General features: G+C 52.7%; 1 protein-coding gene across 2 annotated transcripts in view; it reads right to left on the bottom strand.

Annotated features, from left to right (window-relative positions):
• The window catches only part of ADAMTS10 (ADAM metallopeptidase with thrombospondin type 1 motif 10), a 149,214-nt gene that overhangs the window by 48,526 nt on the left and 83,886 nt on the right, over positions 1–16,802 (bottom strand). Inside the window, exons 11-15 of one of the 2 annotated variants that reach the window (XM_074978344.1) lie at positions 15,634–15,775; positions 9,559–9,666; positions 7,968–8,113; positions 7,725–7,788; positions 3,906–4,008 (exon numbers count right to left, since the gene is read on the bottom strand). In XM_074978344.1, coding sequence (XP_074834445.1) covers positions 3,906–4,008; positions 7,725–7,788; positions 7,968–8,113; positions 9,559–9,666; positions 15,634–15,775 — 563 coding nt within the window. The remainder of the gene's footprint in view (positions 1–3,905; positions 4,009–7,724; positions 7,789–7,967; positions 8,114–9,558; positions 9,667–15,633; positions 15,776–16,802) is intronic. The other variant, XM_074978345.1, reaches the window with a different exon arrangement.

Below are 16,802 nucleotides of genomic sequence, written 5' to 3'. Positions count from 1 at the left end.
GAAACGACAAATAGGATGCCTTGCTGACCCGTGCTGGGGGAGCTGGCCCAGACCTGAGAGCTGAAGCTGGTTACCTCAGACAGGAGGGCAGGGGTAGTGCAAGGTGCAGTAAAGAGCAGGGGCTCTGGGTGCTGGTGTTACTTGCTGCTGAGTACCAAATTTCCTTTCAGGCTGTCAGAGGCTCTATCCCAAGATGGCACCATCTGACAGAGCCGGGGACTCCCTGGGAGCTCTGGAGAGCCTCCAGGATGGAGCAGAGCATGTCCCACGGGTGAAATTGATGCCCAAAGGGAAGCAGATCTGCTACCAGCTGACATTGCTGGGCCCTGCTGGGCCTGGGAGGGAGATGGGGACTGAGTGTCTCGCTGCCCAGCAGCAAGGCAGCAGGGGTGCTGCAGCAGCCCCAGGTGCGACTGGCCGAGGAGAGGTGGAGAGAGGAGAGCGTGAGCCCTGGCAGACCCTTGGAAGGTCGGAGGGAACTGGAGCTGCCTCTGAAGCATGAAGGAAAGTGGAGAGAAAGGGTTTGGGGTGTGGAGTCCTGCCACAAAGTGGAACTGAGGACGAAAAATCTCATCTGCAAATGGAGGCACCTGGACAGGCCACCTGCTTCCTATAGCCGTGAACATGGGCTCGTTCTCCTACTCGCTCAAATCAACGACATGGCAGATGGGTCTGCCTGAGACAACCTCTCCCTCCTCCAGGCGGACACCCTACAGATTCCCCCTGGGACAGCACCGGTGTCAGGCTGGACCTTGGGGGGAGCTGGGGGTGCACAGCCAGCAGCTCTCCCTCTCAGCTACCCGATCCCTGCGGATCAGGCAGCACTGCTGGCAGGGCCACCTCAAGCCAGCCCCCGCCCTTCCCACACACAACCCAGCTGTGACCAGCCACTGAACTCTGGGGCCTTCACCTGCTGATCGGTACCTCAGTTTTCCTTTCTTGCACCTCAGTGATGGGGAGTTTCTTTAATAACACTCACAGCGTCATCATTCAACATGCTCTGTCACTGCAGATTAGCTACCATTGTCACAATGGGCACGGCACCCCACAGCTTTGCCCAAGGTCCAGGCAATAGTTGGGTAATACCTGGGGGGTTGAGGCTAGGATTGGGGTATTTTTCCCTCTTCTCCAGCCAAGAGCACAGGCAAATCATTTCCCTTCTGCGTGTCTTGTCTTCCCCATCTGTGCCATGGAGCTTATGATACACACCCATCTTTGCAAGAGAAATAGTCTCAGAGTGATCACTGTTAGTCTGTATCTTCACAAAACAAAAAAAAGCAGTCCTGTAGCACCTTAAAGACTAACACTATTATTTAGGAGGTGATGAGCTTTCAGGGACAGACCCACTTCTTCAGGTCTGGAAAATCCTGATGAATGATAACTGGTAACTGAGATGAAGAAAATTTAACAGAGAGCAAAAAAATGAAATAAAAGCTGACAAATCAGCAAGATAGGACAGAAAGGGCGGGGGTGGGATGGGGAAGTAGTTGTTCCCCTCTATTCGGCACTGGTGAGGCCACATCTGGAATATTTTGTCCACTTTTGGGCCCCCCCCAGGATAAAAAGGATGTGGATGTCTTGGAGCAGGTTCAGCGGAGGGCAACAAAAATGATTAAGGGCTGGAGCACAAGGCCTACAAGGATAGACTGAGAGATTTGGGTTTGTTTAGTTTACAGAAGAGAAGACTGAGGGGTGATTTAATAGCAGCCTTCAACTTACTGAAGGGGAGCTCCAAAGAGGAGGGTGAGAAACTGTTCTCAGTGGTGTCAGATGGCAGAACAAGGAGTAGTGGTCAGAAGTTGAAGAGGGAGAGGTGTAGGTTAGATATTAGGAAAAACTACTTCACCAAGCGGGTGGTGAAGCATTGGAATGCGTTGCCTAGAGAGGTGGTGGAGTCTCCATCCCTTGAGGTTTTTAAGTCCCGGCCGGACAAGGTCCTGGCTGGGATGATTTAGTGGGGGTTGATCCTGCTTGAAGTAGGGGGCTGGACTAGATGACCTCATGAGTTCCCTTCCAGACCTGTGATTCTGGGTAGGGGAAGGAGAAAAATAGTTTCTCCAAGTGTCTCTTGAGTGGGCTGCCTGGGAGTGCCACAGGGCTGCTTTTTTGTTTTGTGAAGATACAGACTAACATGGCCACCTCTCTGAGAGGATTTACTAGGCGATGAGCTTTCGAAGGGCAGGGCCACTGGGTCTGTCCCATGAAAGCTCATTGTCTAATAAATAGTATTGTTAGTCTTGAAGGTGCTACAGGACTGCTTTTTTCATCTTTGCAATGCGCTTTCAAGTTTGTCCATGAACAGGGTGCATACGAGCTAAGGATTATAATTGTCAGTTATCATCACTTCCTAAACCAAACCCAGGATGTTTTCTGAGAGAGAGGGATAGATAGAATTCATCAGAGCTTTGTAGACATGAACTTCCTATGTCTCACATCCTCCTCGTTTACAATATCTCATGTTTTATCACCTGATGAGCCAGATGGGGAAACAGAGGCAAGGTGCAGCACAGCCCCTTGCTCAAGGTCACAGAAGAAATTGGGGTCAGATTGGAATGCAGGAGTCCAAGTGCAACAAGCCCAGGGTTCCCTGCACCAAGCCCTGTAGTCAGACACTAGACCACACCCACCCTCCGCTGGGACTGAGTGCCACATCCAAGCAACTCCGTTTCCCATTTTGGAACCCCACGGTGCCTTTGCTTGACTTTCTGCTTTGCTGTTTGATTACATTGTTATTGATCTGTCCCCTGCAGTGTCAGCACATCTGTTCCTGATGCAGAGTTCCCACAGGGAGCTAAACATATTTACACAGCTGCAAAGGAGTTCCTCCCTCAAGTTTGTTAAGTACATGAAGGAGATGTGCTGTTCTTTCTCATGATTAAAAGATTTCTGCAACACAGCTCTCCCTCTTCCTCCTCTCTTTCAGCCGCGGCCTTCAACAAGGCCTCTTAGAACTGACTGAAGAGGAGAGGTGATGCTGCTAGCAACCGGCTGGCGGTCTTAGAGGGTGGACTCTGTCCTTTCTGCAGTTGCCCGGGCACAGTCTAAAATGCCAGGTGCTGAAATGTGAAATCAGTACTCATCTCCCCCCATATAGGGGATATTTTATTTTTTCATTTACCCCAAAATATGAATTTTCAGTTTTTTTTAAAACTCTGGAAAGAAAGGCTGGAAAATTGTCATTTCATTTGACTCAAAAATACTCCGCCTCCTTCCCTGAATTTTCTGGTTCACCTAGTCCTAATTATGGGAGGATTTCACCTTTTTTTCCCCCTATGCCAGAGGATGAGGTATGTATTAAATGGAGCAGTGGTTTCAGCTGCTGCAACAACGCCTGTTTTATGTCCCTGTTCTTATTTATACCACTCAGAGATTAAGTTGCAAAGAAATAAACTAAACAGCTCCAGTCCCATCGAATTTTTGTCTGCATGGCTAGGGATTTAGAAAGCAGCAGCACAGAGTAACATGAACAAGGAAGTGGTCAGGGGGTGTCACCCTACCAGCTCTCAGATGTTGGAGGAGAATAATATTCAATCAGTGAAGTGTGTTTCCATTTGTCAGGCAAGAGTCACTTAACTGGAGATGCAGACAGCTTTTAAAAAGGGACCAGGAAGCTGCAGGAACAGGGGGCACATGGTGAGGGAGAGCGATAGGGTTTATCTGTGCAATATGCATGAACACAGAGGGGGGACTAGTGCTCAGTTCAGCTGTTCAGGTCAAAGCTGGGATTGTTGGGGGGAATGGTGGAATTTTGCCCTTTAACAAATTTGCAAATCCCCAGAGGGAGATGGGGACCATCATCCTAATAAGGCTCTGACTGAACTCTGGCTGCCAGAGCTCCTGAGAGCCAGCCCTGTGCCGGTGAAGCAGCCAGAGGCACACAGCCGAGCCACTCCGGTGCCACTCACCTCCTCGGTATGTCTTCCAGGTGTAGTATTTTCCTCGGAAGGGGATGTTGTCGAACTCGGCGCACTGCAGCTCTCGGAAGTCATGGGAACCAGGTGGGCAGTCCTGTGGGGTGCAGAGTAAAGAGAGGTTAGTGGCTTCCCTTGGGCCTCCCAGATAGCCAGGGTGGCCACGCATCAGCCCACCAGGCAGATGGGGACTGGCAGAGCAGAGCCAAGCTATGATCCTTTCTCATGGGCATCTTGCTTTCAGCAGCAATGGCCGCTACTTGCTACGTCGAAGGGAAAGCCAATATCCCATGTCAGTGAGGTCCCTGGAGGTGTGTACCATGCTGTTGCATGGGGAGGGCATCTTCTTTCTGAACCCTGGCACAGTATAAGGCCAATGGCGCCTGCCTTTGGCTCCTTGCAAGCATGTCAGCAGATGGGACTTGTACTTGCAAGTATCCCATTCATTTGTGAATCGGAGCTGGGGCCTGATACACAGCACCCTGAAGGCAAAGGGATGTCTCTCAATGCCAAATACAACAGCTGCCTTTGTTATGGCATCACAAGATGCCCAGCTCTGAAGGCAGTGCTGTCGCCAGCAGCAGTGCAGAAGTAAAGGGAGCAATAGAGCGCTAAGTCCACGGTGAAAAATGATATTGGCAAAGTTTCTTCACTGTATGAAACAGTAACCATGAAAAAACCTTTTGTGCTTATAACAATAATTCAATGAAAATGTGTTTTAGTCTTAATTTAAAAGTCGCAAGAAAAGGCAAACTCCTTTACAATGATAGGGTTATAATTTTAACATTTGAAATAGTATTACATATATGTTTTAAAATTTTTAAGGGGGGGTCACATTCAGAGACTTCCTGTCCGAAAGGTTAGAGAACAACTGAACTAATTCCATTGACTTTACTAGAATAGTGCAAATGAACATAAACAGGGGCCGGCAAACTGCGGCTCCGGAGTCACATGCAGCTCGTTAAGGAGCCACTTGCAGCTCCAGAGGCTGCTGCTGCTTAAACAAAAGTCTAAATTCAGTTGCTTGCTGTTGAGCCAATTGAATTTAGTTTTGCTGTTTAAGTGGCAGAAGCTGGAGCCACTCAGCAGTCAGCTGCGGCAGGGAGCCTGGAAGTGAAAGCTGGCTGGGCAGGGAGCTGCCTCATGTGGGTGGAAGTCCAAGATGGCAGGAGAGCTGGGGGGAGGGTGGCTGAGCCTGCCGCTGCTGGAGCTGCACAACCATGCTGGGAAGGAGGAGGAGATGGCCACTGCGGAACTGCAGGCACTGCGGTGAGTTAAGCCTGCAGGTGGTGGGGGTTGGGGGAGGTTGAGGCTCAGAAGGGTTAAACCTGGGGGTGGGGGAGGGAGGTTGGGTGGAGGGAGGTTGGGGCTCGGGGAGTTAAGCCTAGAGGCAGGGGGAGGTTGGGGCTCAGGCGGGTTAAGCCTGGGGGTGGTGGAGGGAGGTTGGGTGGAGGGAGGTTGGGGCTCGGGGAGTTAAGCCTAGAGGCAGGGGGAGGTTGGGGCTCAGGAGGGTTAAGCCTGGGGGCGGGAGGTTGGGGTTCAGGGGGTGTCACGTGACCGGACTTTTTATTGGGTATGGAAACCGTTTTAATGCCCAGTGTGGTTATTGGCCCCAAATATCGTGCTGAGGGGCCCTGTGAGCTGTCTAAGAAAAGCTAAGGATGCTTGAATCTATATACGGTACTTCTATGTCTGTATCACGTATGTAGGTAAATTATAGATTTTAGCTCTGTATCTGTGTTAGAAAATATTTCAGTGCTGAGCTTCACAATAGGAGGTGTGAACTCAGCCCCAGCCAGGACATTGGGAAGAACAACAGGGTGGAAGCCAGGTGCTCAGATGCCAAATCCACATTCTAGATACTGCAGCCCCAAGGGCAAGTGACCTGGGCTGAGACAAAGGAACAGGTCCATTTCAGAAATTGGAGACTGTCTCCTGGGATTCATCCAATGGCAGTTTGCCACAACTGCCCACTGAGTCAGATGGGGGTGACCCTGGAGGTATTATGGGAAGAAGATGGGGCTTTGTCCCTGAACACTGGAGAGACGAGAACAATGGCGTGAACTTAGCAGTGTCCATCTTGGATCCTTTGTCTTTTGGTCTCCAAGGGTCCATGTGCCATCATGTGGACCCCCGTGGGCCAGATCTACACTGCTTTGATGACTGAATCTGTGTAATCTGAAAAGAACTTTCACAGACTTCTAAGAATCAGCAAATAACATCAGTGGCTGCATCAGTAGTTATGACTGATGCTTGTAAAGTATGGCTTTAACAATGCTTCTCTCTAACCCTGTTCTTTCTTTGTTGTTAATACATCTTTAGGTATTTAGATCTAAAGAATCGGGGAGTGTGTTGTTTGCGTAAGATCCAAGTACATATTGACCTGGGGCTAGGGCTGGGCCCTTTGGAGTCTGGAAGAATCTGTGCAGTGTTGGATGAAACAGGTTTAGGAGTCTCTCACCTTAGGCAGGGGGTTGGTGGTATGGGCTGGTGCAGCAGCTGAAAAGTCTGTGGGTTTGCTTGTGTGGCTTCTGGCTGGCAAAGGGGCTGGCAGAGGTGCTGTTGTGGCTGCTTGGAGTCCCCTTAGTGAGAAGGAAATCCCAGCCTGGGGCTGTAAGTAGCCCGGATTTTAAGCAAAGGTATCCTGGATTGATTTCTCTAGCTGTGCCCGAAAACCCCATCCTATTACCGTGAGGTTAAGCCTGGAAGCAGGGTAGGGAGGTCGGGGTTCAGGAGGGTTAAGCGTGGGGGTGGGGTGGAGACTGGGGTTCAGGGGGGTTAAGCCTTGGGGTGCAGGGAGGAAGGCTGGGATTCAGGGTGGTTAATCCTGGGGATGGGGGGGCAGGTTTGTGGGATGTGGGGTAAAGCCTGGGGATAGTGGGGCAGATCTGGGGGCTGAGGCAGGTAAAGCCTGGAGATGGGGGTAACAACTTTCTAACTGGTACAAATTATTGTGAGTGCGCTGTTCTTAAAATAGGGCTGATAAAAAGCACGGTTTGATGTTATTTATTAAGGACTGTCTCGTATTCACGTGCATTGAGTCTCCTGAAGGATTGATTTTTGTAACTGAATTTGAAAAAATGGCTCTTCTCTCTATTTCGCTTGCAGACCCCTGACCGTAAACATGACAAAGCTGTAGATTTGCACTGATACTGGCTGTGACTTTAGAGCTGGCAGCCACCAATGCCTAGAATCTTGGATGCTGGAGATGGCAAAGGTCCTCTAGGCCGGCGGCTCTCAACCCTTCCAGATGGCTGCATCCCTTTCAGGAGCCTGATTGGCCTTGTGTACCCCAAAGACGAACCTCACTTCCAAACTTCCTGCTCGCAAAATCAGACATAAAAATATAAAAGTGTCACAGCACAATTACCAAAAAATTGCTTTTACTCATTTCTACCATATAATTATAAAATAACTCAAGCCAAATATAAATATTATACTTATGTTTCAGTGTATGGTGTACAGAGCAGTTTAAATAAGTCATTGTCCGTATGAAATTTTAGTTTGTACTGGCTTCACCCGAGATATTTATGCAGCATGTTGTAAAACTAGGCAATTGTCTAGCTGAGTCGATGTACCACCTGGAAGGCTTCTGTGGCTCCCTTCCGCACTGCTCCTGGCTTGTGAGCGTGTTTCTGGTTTTATAGAGGCCAGCCTTGCACCCAATATCCCCCGAGCCAGGCAGAGAGGCACCAGCATCTTCCTGCTTTGTGACAGGCCCCTTCCCTCCTTGCTCTGGCCGGGGCTGTAAGCCTGATCACGCTGCACTTCCATGTTCACCCCCAGTCCCCGAAGAGCCTCTTTGTTACTTACATCAGTATTGCAGGACCGGTAGCGTTTCCGTTCACCCAGGCAGTACTTGCCACCGATGGTCGGCCTTGCAACAGAGAACAAGAGGGGAGGGCGGGCTAAGAGAGATGGACCGTGCTGGGCAGGCAGTGCTGCCCTGTGCTGTGTGGCCATGGGGCTGCTGCGTTCCCTGCTGTTGCAGACGGGGTGGCAGGGGTGGGGGCAGCAACGCAGGGTTGCATTCCGCAGCGCAGGCAGGTCACGTACCGCGGGCTGTCACAGTGGCGGATGGATGATGATACGCCGCCCCCACAGGTCCTGCTGCACTCCCCCCAGGAGGACCAGGCTCCCCAGGCGCCGTCCACCCCTTTGGGCCGTGTGCCGAAGGGTACGCACTCCCTCTTGTAACACCACTAGGGAGACACGGAGCTTCAGCGCCTGAGAGCTGCAACCGCCTCACAGGGTGCTCCCTGATGTGCATCAGGCTGGCACAGCCCTGGACACAGCTGGCAGGAGCGATGCCAGCTGCTGAGGTTGATGGGGACACTGGGAGAGGGTATCACTAAGCATGGGGCCCAATCAGCTTGCGGAGGTGCAGGGATGCATCTGACAGGGAGGCCTAGGGACATGGGGTTCCCTGCCCCTATGGGTAGCAGGGTGGGCTCTGGGATTTTGGCAACTCTTTGGAAATGGAAGCAGTTCCCTATTTCCAGAGCATGGGGGACGAAAGGGGAGGTGAAGTGTAGGTATGGGGACCTGGGTGGCCCCCTGGCCAGGATCCACTGCTGTCTGCCAGCCTTTGGCTTGGTAGCACCAGGCCCCACCCTGCCCAGCCTCTGCGGCAGACTGTGGCCCATGCATCCATTCCTCAGGTCTGGACCAGCTGGCCTGCTCATTCCAGCCTCAGATGTTCTGACCAGCAGTAGTGAGGAAAGAGAGATGCCTGCCCAGCCATACAGAGCAAAGACCACATCAGCCACGGCCCTGTATGGACTCTGGTGGTATTTGTGCCGGGGTCGGAGATGGCATCCGCCTCTCAGCGCATGGGGGATGGGTGCAAAATACCCCCAGGGGACAGAGAGGCACAGGACATGCCATGATTTTGTTTCTCTGCCCTGGAAACACTGGCCAGTGTCCCATGAGCAGCAAGCCGAGCTTTGTGTGGGCAGCACAGGGACGCCAAATGGACCACCAAAGCAAGACTGAGGGCTACTTAACCAACTCAACTGTAAGACAGCATCTGCGTCACGGCAAGGGTGAATGTATGCTGAGCTGTGACTCTGCAATGGTGACCCTGTGGGCTTCCTGCTGTGTCTCTGTCAGTCTGATTTAACATGCTGAGATTTAGCACAGCAGAACAGGGATCGAAGACTCGTCTTTGCAGGCACACAAATGCATGTTCAAGTCAGACGCTATTTTCTAATTCAGTGGATCCCAAACTTTTTTCTGCTAGAAACCCTCTTGGCATCTCCCTAAATAACCCAGACCCCTTTCACTTCTCGAGACATCAGAACATCCTGCCAGCCTGGCCTGTGTGGAGAACAAAACGGCATCCTGTGAGTGCCAAAATGACTGGAATGTTCTTCCACCTTGTTCCAATGCTGCCTCCAAGGAAGGACCCAAGGGGCACCAATCATTTTTTTTCTTGCCTTAAAGGTGACTTTAAGGGGGAACGGGTCAGAGAGGACCCGGTGCTATTAAATCACTCCCCAGTGCAAACCACAACCAAGCGGCAGGAGGCAGGGGCTGGACGCAGGACTTTTAAATCACTCCCCAGTGCAAACCATGACCAAGTAACTGAGTGGAGAATTGCTCGAGCCGCTCTGTCACCTCACTCTGGTGCCGTGGGCTGTCTTACCCCCTTTTCAATAGTGTTGGTTTGGCAGATGGTCCCCTCAGCAGCAGGTATGCTGTTGGTGATGCAGCGGTTGCTTTTGCTCAGACACCATAACTCACTGCAGACTTCCTGGAGAGAGAGATGGGTGGGAGAGAAACAAGCAGAGCCAAGATTAGGGATTACTTGGGTGAGCAGTGTTAGGGTTGCAGTGGCACCACACTGGTATCTTTGAGACGCTCCAGCTGGCCTGGGGTGTTCTAGCAGGGGTCAAATCTGGAGAGGTGCTGAGCCCTCGCAATGCACAGAGAAATTGATGAGAGCTCAGCACCTCTTGGGATCTGGCCTGAGGCTACTTCTGATTCTTTGGATGCCATTTGTGGTGCATTTGGAAACGGGAGAGCAGAGTTTTCAAAGATTTGCACCTGTGTTGGAAGCAGGAAAGTTGCACTAAAGCTGCGTTTACATGTGCACGCTACTTCGAAGTAGCGGCACCAACTTCGAAATAGCGCCCATCGCGTCTACACGCGTCAGGCGCTATTTCGAAGTTAACTTCGACATTAGGCGGCGAGACGTCGAAGTCGCTAACCTCATGAGGAGATAGGAATAGCGCCCCACTTCGACGTTCAACGTCGAAGTAGGGACCGTGTAGACGATCCGCGTCCTGCAACGTCGAAATTGCTGGGTCCTCCATGGCGGCCATCAGCTGGGGGGTTGAGAGATGCTCTCTCTCCAGCCCCTGCGGGGCTCTATGGTCACCGTGGGCAGCAGCCCTTAGCCCAGGGCTTCTGGCTGCTTCTGCGGCAGCTGGGGATCTATGCTGCAGGCACAGGGTCTGCAACCAGTTGTCAGCTCTGTGTATCTTGTGTTGTTTAGTGCAACTGTGTCTGGGAGGGGCCCTTTAAGGGAGCAGCTGGCTGTTGAGTCCGCCCTGTGACCCTGTCTGCAGCTGTGCCTGGCATCCCTATTTCAATGTGTGCTACTTTGACGTGTAGACGTTCCCTCGCTGCGCCTATTTCGATGTTGGGCTGAGCAACGTCGAAGTTGAACATCGACGTTGCCGGCCCTGGAGGACGTGTAGACGTTATTCATCGAAATAAGCTATTTCGATGTTGGCTGCACGTGTAGATGTAGCCTAAGAGAACAAGCTATGCCCCCGCATGTCTGAGCTCCTTTATGAGCAAAGGATGCCAGAGATAAAACGTCTCCCAGGATTAGCCCATATGTCCCGCTTTTCCCTTCCCCCAGTCCTTCCCTTTGTCTCCTTGTCTGGGTCGCAGTGTGACTGATAAACCTGAGGGAGCAGGCTCCGGCCCCTCCTTGTAGCCGCTGAGTGCCTCGTGTTCACAGGGAGCCCCCAGAGCTCTCAGCTGCCAGGATGGCTTTAAGCCCCTTTCCTCCTGGCTCCTGAAAACACCGTAGGAATCGCACTGGAGTGGGAGGGGTGCGGTGCTACAACCATCCCAAGAGAGCGTCACAGTCCTGGGGGAGGGGTCAGATCTGCCTTTAGGAGGGTCTCAGCCAGGCCAGGTGCTGACCTGGCCCTCAGCCAGCTCTGACTCCTCCTCGTGTTCTCATCCAGCCCTACCCAGAATGCACCTTTGCCCGAAAATTCCACGCCTCCTTCGAAGCAGCTCTCTGTCCACAGTCCAGATTTTCAAGCACCTCCTGCTGTGACCTCTAAGGGCTCCAGGCAAGCACACAGCTTCACTCAGCTGGGCATTCCCGTCCATCAGCCCCCAAAAGCCCACCCCATGTCAGCTCCATCAGATACTCTGCAAATCCATGGCAGTTGCTTGCTCAGGAAAGGCAGCGCTTGTGCTCGCCCTCCGTTTTCTAGATCCAGACGGCAGTGCCTGCAAAGGGCAAGGCAGTGGCCAAGCAGGGTGGCTGGATAGGCTGCCAGATCTCTGGGGTGGTCCTATTGCTCTTAGAACCAGGCTATTTGGACTCTCCAGCATTTGGACTCCTTGCAGGAGGAGGTGAAACTTGGTTTGAGGCATTAAAAACAAAATGATAGTTCGGGTTTTCTTTAATTAGGTAGAAACATGGCCCGAGATGTGAGAACAGGAGCCTCTGTTAAACGGCCTCGGCCTGGCAGGGATCTCGAGCATGCTCATGGTGAATACAGACTGCATGACATGGATCGTGAGCCATGACAACACTGCCGCCTCCCAGCTGGGGCCTTTGCTCTGATCACGACATGGCATGAATGTGCGTAGCCTGGGCTAAAGAGGCAGATGCTCTGAGCATTGTCCCAGCGTACAGGACGGCTGGGGGGCAGGAGCCACCCCTGCTGGGGTAGGAGAGATACTTGCTTTGGGGAATGTGCCCGTTGCCAAGATGGCCAGGGGCTGCCCGGAGGTTGGCAGCAGAGGCCTCTGCCTGACAGAGAGGATCAAATGGGATTCAGGATCGAGGCTCGGCCTCTTGCAGAGACAGGGACAGGTTCACTGAGTCGGAGCTGGGTCAGAGCCAGGGCTGATGGTATGGGGGACTCAGGGGCAGGCACACCACGCTCACAGGCAGGCCGGCTGGGGCCCACGCAAGGAGCTGAGGCCTTAGCTCTCCAGCCAAACCACCTGGTTCTGTCGGCCTCCCCCTCACTCCCAAAGAGGTGAGTCCTGACCACCACTAGCTCATGGCCTGCACTCGGGAGACAGGTGCTGACCATGCTGTCCTTGCTTCCCTGAGCTCTCAGGGAGGGCAGCTCTTGGAACAGGCACTGACCCCCCACAGGGGTAAAAGACCTTCTCCAGTGTGCAGGAACCCTCCTGGAAGGCACTGACGGGGGCAGGGCACTGCCTGCGCTGCCAGTAGAGCTACTGATCGAGGGATTAAGGGAACAGAAATACCGCGGTGCCCTGCAGTAACACCCCCATAGCCCACAGCGGCAGGGCGACTCCAGGGGCTGCAAAGGGGTCAGGCACTCAATTCTCACAGAGGTTTCATGGGATGGGGGCAGGTGCTTAATTCGCTTAGGCAAATCACAGCCAATATCATAGCCAATATCATAGCTATTGACTCTTATTGATACATGTCTACCACTCTTTATGCCTGCAGAGTCAATATCAGGCTGGGAAAGGGAGTCTGCTCCTTCATGTGCATTGTCAACAGAATGGATTGCTAACCTTCTGCCATTTACAGCTGGGAGCCCTTTGAAGGGCAGATGTCCGCAGGCATCTCTGCGTATGTCTACACTGCACACTAAGCTTGGATTTCGGTTTAATCCCAAACCCGCTCTCAGTCTGACTTGGATCATCCAGCACTTGGGACCTGGGTCCTAGGGCCCTGCTAGGGCAGTGGGTCAGAGCTGGGGTCCCGCTGTGACTTAGGCCCAAGCCCTGTCATTTTGCAGTGTGGACCCAGGCTGAGGCACAGACCCCAGTCAGAGGTACAGACAGGTAGAATGCAGTACAGACAGGTTAGCACAGCTTGGAGATCCCAACCAAGAATTGTGAACCCTGGGCTATGTGGACCCAAAGGCGCAGGTCCTACGGACCCAAGCTCAGTGTGCAGCGTAGAGGCTCGGAGTGTGCAACCTGCTTTACACATGGTGCCCCTCACTATAGCATGGTGGGTGCTGCAGAGATGTCACATGATGACACAATTTTCCTTGCTTGTGATGAGCACGAACAGGTACAGAACTCAGTGGCTCTCAGACCCCAGGCTGCAGGGCTGGTGCTGAGAACAGAAATCATTTTACACCCGAATGGGGCACACTGGATGTGGATGTGGACTCAGACCTGGCATGATGGACACCATATCGGTGCACTCTGTTCCAGGCAGAACTCCACCTCAGTTCATTAAGGCTGATAATGAATGCTGAGCTCCTTGGGGAAAAGGCAGCAGAGATGGGCAACACAGGGTTGTGGGCAGCTGTAGAGCTTGGACCCATTACTGCAGGACACCGCAGATGTTTCTTTTCTTTTTTCGTAAAGGAAGCATCTGCGTGAGTTAAACATTAGCTGGAAAATGGGCAGGTGAACTTGGAAAGGTTCCAGTACACATTAGCAAGTGCAGAACACTCAGCAAATCCTCCCTGATAGTATCCATCCTTGGGCAGGGATTCATTTAGCACGTGTTAAAGCCAGACGGGACTGTCAGAGCTTCTGGTCTGATCTCCTGCCTAACACAGATCATAACATTTCAACCAGTCCCTGCTGCCCTGAGCCCAGTCACTTGTGTTTAACTAAAGCAGAGTCTACAGAGAAGCCTCCTGTCTTGCCTTGGAGACCTTAGGGTGTGGAGAAGTGGCCATTTCACTTGGTAGTTTGTTCCAATGGGGAATCCTGACTGATAGCAATTTGGGCCTGATTTCTAGTTGGAATCTGGCTTTACCCTCCAGCCACTCCATTGGCTTCCATGGCAGAATGAAGAACTGCCTTTCTCTGCTAGATTACAGACCCCAGCAAGATCTCTCTGCGAGTCAGAGTTCGCCGGGAATCATTTCCAGTCCCACAGAGCCAAAGCAGCCGTTGGAGGCTGTGCAGGACTCTCCTCCATCTTGGGCATCAGGTAAAATGACCAGGTAAGTTCTGATTTCAGAATCATTTTGGTTACTGATGATGCTACAAGCAGAGAGAACCCAGTGTGGCCATCAGATCCTCACGACATCAGTGGGGGAAGCCCTCCTTTTGCCTTGTAAGCAGACTGCATGGCTGTGGAAGCTGCAGATGGATGCAGAGATGCCAACTTTAGAGAACCATTCTCGGGATCACAACTGCATTAAGTGAAATGCATCTGAGGAGCTCTTTGTGCACCTCTAGAGCTGGTGATGGGCCAGACCCTGATCTCAATGACACGAGTATAAATCCAGAGCCACTCCATGAGCTTCTGTGGATGTCATCTGGGTTTACACTGGTATAAATGAGATCAAGATCTGGTCTCTCTTCTTTCTGGGTATTTTTATTTTCTCACCTTAGTTTTGTTGCCCCTCTAGTGTAAGTGATGCTCATAGTTTTACTTTACCCCTGGAGCTTCCTCCTCATTTCTGCCTGGCCTCCCCAACTCCAACAGTTTGAACAAATCCAGAGTGAGTTGCCTTGTGAGACCTGCAGCTGCCCCTTGGCTAAGTGCATGGAGGCCTGACCCTGGGTCCGCATGCCCAGGCTGCAAGGCAGGAATGGTCTTGCTCCTTGCTGCTCTCGGGACGGTCTGAGCTTTGTACTTTTCACACTGGAAGTGAGTCAGTTTTGAATTCCTCCACCTTCCTCCCTGTCTCAGGCAAGCCCCTCTGCCCCCCATTAGCTCATGGGTGGTGGCACAAGCAGGGTACTTCCCCTTAGCCAGATACCTCCCTTCCAGCCTGATAGCAAAGCTACTGAGCCACCTCACAGCTGGACCAGCTCAGCCTCCAACCTCTCTGGACCCTCTGCCCACTCTGGGGGAAGCCGGGCCTTCCGCACACTGCGAGTAAGCCTGGGGCGCACAGGGGAAGCACCGCTCAGCCAGTTCAGACACAGAGTAGATGGGCAGTGGATCGGATGCGTGAGGCTGTACTTCAGGGAATGGCTTGGTCACAGAGAGTTCCCCTCCAGAGGAGTCTCGCCTTCCACAGTGGGCATTCCCTGGCTTCTGCAGCTTCGCCCTGCGTGCGACGGAGGAGGTGGCACTGGCTGGTGGAATGTTCCAAACCGTCGTTGGGACGGTCTCCCGGGTGAGCGCCTCGCGGACATTCATCCGTCCATCTGCCCAGGGAAGACTTCCCGCTAGAGGGCTTCTCCTCCTCTACAGCCAGCTCCCAATGACCACGACGAACATTTCCACTGCCAACAACCTCTGCTGCGCCCTGCCAGCTGTGCAGTAGATCGGATGAGTAGCTTGCCACCTTGACTGCAGCAAGGACTCTTGTGCTCCACAGGCCGCTGATGAGTTGAGGAGCAACTTGCTTCCCCCAGAGCTGAGCTGAACTCTCCCCCTCCACAGATCTGACCTGGCCCCATCCGCCCTTTCACAGCAAAATGAGGCAAAGCCAATGGAGGAAGCACTCGTGTGTCACGCAAGAGAGCAAAGCATGGCGGAGGGGCCAAGCCCTTCCCTGTGTAGCCCAGCCCTCCGCCCCCTCGGAACCGATAGTAAAGCAGGAAGGCTCTCTACCCCGTATTTACACTGGCGAGATTTAACTCCGTACTGGAAACGGCACTGCTCGTCCGCGTCGTAGGCCTGGCCGGGAGCCACTGTTGGGTAGATGAAATCTTGCTTGGGAGGAGCGTTGTTCAAGCACAGTCCCAGGCCTGAGCTGGAGGAGGGAGAAGAAATACAGACTCACGGGTAGGAAACCCTTGCAGATACATGTGGGGCTAAGAGTGAGTGACAACTTGGGGGTCTGGCTAAGGTGAGCCCCTCAACATCTGGCATCTGCACAACTGGGAACAGCTTTGTTACGGTCCCTCAGAGCCTTCTCCTCTAGCCAGAGCTGGGAAGTGCACCGGTTGCTGGGAAATTGACATGAAACAGGCAGACAACTAAACTAAACTCTCCTGAAACTCACAGAAGGCTCCATCTCAGTTTTCAACAAGGACCCGAATACCACAGCGATGGTGGCAGTGGAGATTTCAGAGCCACTGGGACCTAGAGCTTCACACTGAGTCTCTGGCTACTCACACTGGACTTGGGGTCAGCTTGAAAGTCCGCATTGGAGTATCAAGCTTCCCCTGGACTCTAGGGCCCCATCCTGCTGAGGTTTTAGGTCTCCCCCCTGTGAAGTCTGGACCCCCAAACTCACTTCCCAGGGACCCCCAGGCATCAAGACGATGGTAAGAGAGGTGGAGTGGGTGGCAAGGTTAGTCCTGTGACCAAACACAAGGCGGGGGCTCTGGAGACCTGGATTCTGTTCTCCAGCAACTTGGGCAAGTCAGCAACGCTTGCAAACATGGTGGCCTAAGCTGAGGCAGCTGAAAGCACGTTTGGGCCCCCGAGTGTTTGCAGACGCTGAACGTGCCCCGCCTCTGAGCTGCGGCAGGATTTCAGTGCATTCAGCATCCAGGTTTGCTAGTGCCAGAGGGGAGGAGTTCTCCGCTGCCAAATGTGAGCTGCCAGAGCTGGAAGTGTAGGACGGCCTTGCGTCCCAGCCTTTGGGGGCATGGGGAGGTGATTCAAGCCTCGGATCCCGTCAGTAAGGTTTGTATTTGTTCTTTGTTCATTAAAAACTGCGTCTGGCCTCTTGGTTTTACCCCTTAGTCTGGAGGGCTCTGATGCTTGGACCATTCAAAGACTGCACCAGCGGCTGACAATCACAATACGTTGTTTGCTCCTATCCAGCTTCC

Source organism: Carettochelys insculpta, chromosome 27, assembly GCF_033958435.1.
Source record: "Carettochelys insculpta isolate YL-2023 chromosome 27, ASM3395843v1, whole genome shotgun sequence".
Lineage (NCBI taxonomy): Eukaryota > Metazoa > Chordata > Testudines > Carettochelyidae > Carettochelys > Carettochelys insculpta.
The sequence above is the reverse complement of the archived record's forward strand: the minus strand, read 5'-3'. Positions and strand labels throughout refer to the sequence as shown.